Here is a 5,000-nt window from a genome sequence, read left to right as displayed (position 1 = left end):
TTCATGTATCCCATAACAATTTGGCCTCGCAATGAAATCAGTATCTTCGCTCCGTTTTGTGCATTAAAACCATCCGATGAGCCTCTTGGTGCGGGTTTCGATTGTCAGTGTCAAATACATAATATAATACATAACATACTATCAACATAATATCTCAAAGTGAAGAAGAGATTGATTCGCCGGAGTAAACGACGACACTCACACTCCGTCACACCGACTCCTCATTCATGAAGCGGGATGATGAGGACTGACTCTACGACCACGGTAAGGTGAGATGGAAACACACACACACACACACACACACACACACACACACACACACACACGGTGCATTTTAAAGATTGAGAAAAGGTTTTTTCCTATTTTTGTGACTCGCAGACGAGACTCGCAGACGAGACTCGCAGTGAGGAGTGTGTTTATCTATTTGTTCAATATCTACGTCCGGCCTTTACAAAACATGATGAAAAAAAAAAGAAATGCATCTTGAAGGTCGATGAAGACGATACTAGTTTCTTCCCCGTCGTTCCCTCAGAGTTCCGCTCTTCGCAGCTACTGTTGGGTTTCGTTCCTCGCGACGCGTCTGTTTGCTGTTCTCTCCCACGAGTGTGTTTACGACACGCACCGCCGCTGTGGAAGAACTTCCTCTCCATCAAAATAAACCCCAGCACTATTACGACCTGCTCCCTCTCCAGGATCGTTTAAAGGCTTCTGGCACTAAACGTTATTTGCACCTTACAGGACGTAAACTCTTTATTCACCATTTTATTTACATTTATTTCACCACATTTTTCCCCATTGCATAAATCAAAAAGCCTAAATGTCTTTAAATATTCAAAATCAATTACAAAACTAACTACTACCAAGATATAAATATTTTTGTATTTTTTAATTTAACATAATACCAACAAAGCACAGTAGCACATGAATGAATAAATTAGTTGGTTTAAAGTTCTTTCTTTTCTTTTTTTTTAAATATCATTTGTATATATATATAGCTACTAGAAATAGACAAATCAATAAAAGTAACATCAGTTGGCGGCGGCGAGCTACTGTACAACTGAATGTACCTTGAACAACGCGAGACAGATCCACTGTATGATACCGTGATTGATGACGGTTAAGATACATTGGATATTATAACTGGAGATTTTTTTTACAGACACAAGAGCGCAAAGCTCGAGTTTATTTCATATTCCCATCAGTATAATTATGAGCCAGCATCAGTTGGAAGAGAAAAAGACGCCGACATCAGCTACTGAGAAGAAAACAGGCAATTAAAGGAGGCGACGGAGGAGGATGGAGGCGACGGAGGGGTGGAGGACACGGGGGGGTGGAGGACACGGGGGGGTGGAGGAGACGGGGGGGTGGAGGACACGGGGGGGTGGAGGAGACGGGGGGTGGAGGACACGGGGGGGTGGAGGAGATGGAGGGTGGAGGACACGGGGGGATGGAGGACACGGGGGGGTGGAGGACATGGGGGGTGGAGGACACGGGGGGGTGGAGGGATTCACTGGGGACGGGGGCGGCGGTGGTGGTGGGGGATTGTGGGTAATGAAGGGCTGATTGCCCGACCATGAATTGGTAATGGAAGTCGTGTTGTTGCAGCTGGACGTATAGAAGATGAAGGTAATTGAATGAAGAGGCCATTTCCTGCTCCTCTGTTGCTGAACGTTGCATCTTTGGGTTCTCTCATTCGGGAAAAAATAAACACATAAATAAATGATCCATGAGTGAAATACACTTAACATGGCCTATACATAAACAATGGACGTAGTCACCGGGTCTGTCTCAAGTCTGTATTCTCTGTACTGACCAGCAGGGGGCGAGTCCACCGGTTGTTTCTATAGAAGTCTATGAGAAAACTAGAGCTGCAACAGTTCATCACCCCAAAGAGGTGATGTCAGCCACTTGACCATGTTTAGTCACGTAGCTCAGAGAGAAACCTTCACGTGAAACTTCACAGTCACACGAACCCGAGCGTAAAGAACCTGACAGACCACAAAGAGAGCGACTCATCACGAGGCGGATGAAGAGGCTGACCTGTCCAGGGCGATGCAGCACAGGTGCAGGATGGACGCCGTGGTGAGCAGGACGTCCAGCGACGTCCGCACCAGGCAGAAGGTCTCGCCGTAGATCCAGTGCTGGTGGACCAGCTCGATGGCGCCGAACGGCATCACCAGCACCGACACCAGCAGGTCGGCGAACGCCAGCGACACGATGAAGTAGTTGGTCTTGATTTTCCTGGTGAGGCCGAGAAGGGGGGGGGGGGGGGGGGGGGGGGGGGGGGGACAGAGATAAAGATCTTCTGATCAGTGGATCCTGAAAAACGTTACACAAGACGCATACTAAAATCATTATTAAACAAAAGTGTCTCTGTGATAGTTGTTATTAATCAACACTTAATTCTATAAATTCAGATTTTAAGATATAAAAGGTTTAGTGTCACCTTTTTTTTTTTTTTACTTTATTTCCCTATGATGTATATTATAATGGACAGATTTACATACAAACGTATGGAACTTTAGTACTGAGAGAACAAGCTCAAGATCCAAAACATAAATTATGTTGCCGAGCAACAGCAATGTTTTTGTGAAGACAAATAAAAATTTGTGAGTTTAATTTCTATTTTATATCGATATTGTTATTATTTTTAGTTAATTCATATTTATTTTATTAATTCTATTGCTGTTGATATGATATATCATCATTTGGTCATTGCAATCATGCAAACAATTGCCATTTAGGAAAAAGTATGAATGAAAAGCTGATTTAATCATATTTCCTGAAGGAAAAAAAGAACATAACTACATTGGCAAACGCATCACATATTATTAAAAATAATGTTTTTCATGATGAAAAAGGGAAAAATGAGCTCAAACCGGCTGAAACTTTCTGCTCCTGGCAACTTTTACATTTTATTTTTAAATGTTTTTTTATTTGTGGATGGAGTTCCAATGAAATCAGATGGTTTTCCCATGTTCGGTGAGGAGGAACTCGAGTGGCCTTCACGGATCCCGACGTCGACCTCATGCGACGCCTGTGGGATTAACAACGCCGCGCTGACGCCGCGTCAGAGCATCAATCACCCGACATCAGTGTGGTACCTCGCACACCCTCCTCTGGCTGCGTGAGACTCAATCCTGGATGAAGCTCGTGCGAAGCCTCGCCAGCTTCCTGCCGTTGCATATTAATGTCGACAGTTTTTGGAAGCGTCCCGTGTTCGTACTGGTTGAAACTTTTAAGCTCCTCGAGGGGAAAGTCTTGAGGGAAGAAAGAAGATCCAGATACAAACAGACGCAAGGCGAGGAGGACGACGGCGGCGACGGGATGGAGGGAGGTGAACATCCATCTGCCCTGTCGCTGCAGCGCGAGGCGACGACATCGGATGTCAAAGAGACTTGAGGACGGTCTTCATCTGAAGAGGACAGCGTCGCAGACACGATTTAAAATAAAATGGACGCCAGGTCACGTTGTTCTCTCATCTCCTGAATAGTTTTTGAGAAGACCGACGAAGACAGAGAAGACAGACAAGGGAGAGAAGAGAGAGAAGAGAGAGAAGACGATGAAGACTGAGAAGAGAGACGAAGAGAGAGAAGAGAGAGAGAAGACAGAGAAGAGAGAGAAGATGATGAAGACAAAGAAGACAGAGAAGAGAGAGAAGAGAGAGGTGACAGAGAAGAGAGAGAGAAGACAGAGAAGAGAGAGAAGACGATGAAGACAAAGAAGACAGAGAAGAGAGAGAAGAGAGAGAGAAGACAGAGAAGAGAGAGAAGACGATGAAGACTGAGAAGAGAGACGAAGAGAGAGAAGAGAGAGAGAAGAGAGAGAAGAGAGAGAAGAGAGAGAGAAGAGAGAGAAGAGAGACGAAGAGAGAGAAGAGAGAGAGAAGACAGAGAAGAGAGAGAAGAGAGAGAAGAGAGAGATTTCAGGTTTTAGAGGAAAACAAATATATTCTAGCTGTGAACATTTTACCGACATGTTCACTGACAACATAATTGCATCCTGCCAAATATGAAATTAAAAACATTTCCTCCTTGAGATGATGGGAAAGGTCACCAACAAAATGTATTTGCATTAATGCAATAGTTGAATTTTTCATCTTTAAACTGAACAACAAGTGAAAGTGAACTGTTGTCTTTATTGTGAATAGTATCTGTCATGATTTGAGTTTCATGGGAACGTATCTTATATTATTTTCTCATATTTCATCTTATCTCAACTTATCTCCTCTCATCTCATCCCATCGTCATATCTTCGTCCCTGTTGTTGTAAAATAGTTGAATATAAATGCAGGTGTTGGAGCCGGGGGGCGACAGTGAGAGCGAACTGAGACACCGAGTCTGTGACTCCGGCGTGTTTCTCAGTCCGAAGTGAGTCGGCTGACCAGTGGAGCCATCAGCCAGTCAACAGACGTCCAATTAGGGAGAAGTCCTGACAGGTCGGCTCCGCGTGAGGGAGCGATGTGGTTCCACCAGCACTTATTTGCATCGACACCAGGGAACCGGCCCTGCTCTCCTCGCTCTCCTCGCTCTCCCCGCTCTCCTCGCTCTCCTCGCTCTCCTCGCTCTCCTCGCTCTCCTCGCTCTCCTCACTCTCCTCGCTCTCCTCACTCTCCTCACTCTCCCCACTCTCCTCGCTCTCCTCACTCTCCTCGCTCTCCCCGCTCTCCTCGCTCTCCTCGCTCTCCTCGCTCTCTTCTATAAATAGCCTAAGTTACGAGAGGACGGCGCTGAGCATTTTCCATCTGCCTGTCACCGACACAAACAGCCCCTTAAGACGGGCGAGAGGTGGAAATCACACAGGTATGTTAACACACACACACACACACACACACACACACACACACACACACACACACACACACACACACACACACACACACACACACACACACACACACACACACACACACACACACGTGCGCTGGGCCCAGGCGTCGTGTTGAGTTTGAATAGAATGAATAGGTTTATTAACGTGGAGGAGAGAGGAGAGGATTTACT

At 45.6% G+C, this 5,000-nt stretch overlaps 1 protein-coding gene across 9 annotated transcripts in view; it reads right to left on the bottom strand.

The window, feature by feature from the left end:
- The window catches only part of htr4 (5-hydroxytryptamine receptor 4), a 93,006-nt gene that overhangs the window by 32,646 nt on the left and 55,360 nt on the right, over nucleotides 1-5,000 (bottom strand). For all 9 annotated transcript variants that reach the window (XM_035649722.2, XM_035649715.2, XM_035649717.2 and 6 more), the window contains one exon: nucleotides 2,041-2,241. In XM_035649722.2, the coding sequence (XP_035505615.2) occupies nucleotides 2,041-2,241 (201 nt within the window). The remainder of the gene's footprint in view (nucleotides 1-2,040; nucleotides 2,242-5,000) is intronic.

Source organism: Scophthalmus maximus, chromosome 9 (assembly GCF_022379125.1).
Source record: "Scophthalmus maximus strain ysfricsl-2021 chromosome 9, ASM2237912v1, whole genome shotgun sequence".
NCBI lineage: Eukaryota > Metazoa > Chordata > Actinopteri > Pleuronectiformes > Scophthalmidae > Scophthalmus > Scophthalmus maximus.
This window is presented reverse-complemented; position numbering and strand designations above follow the sequence as displayed.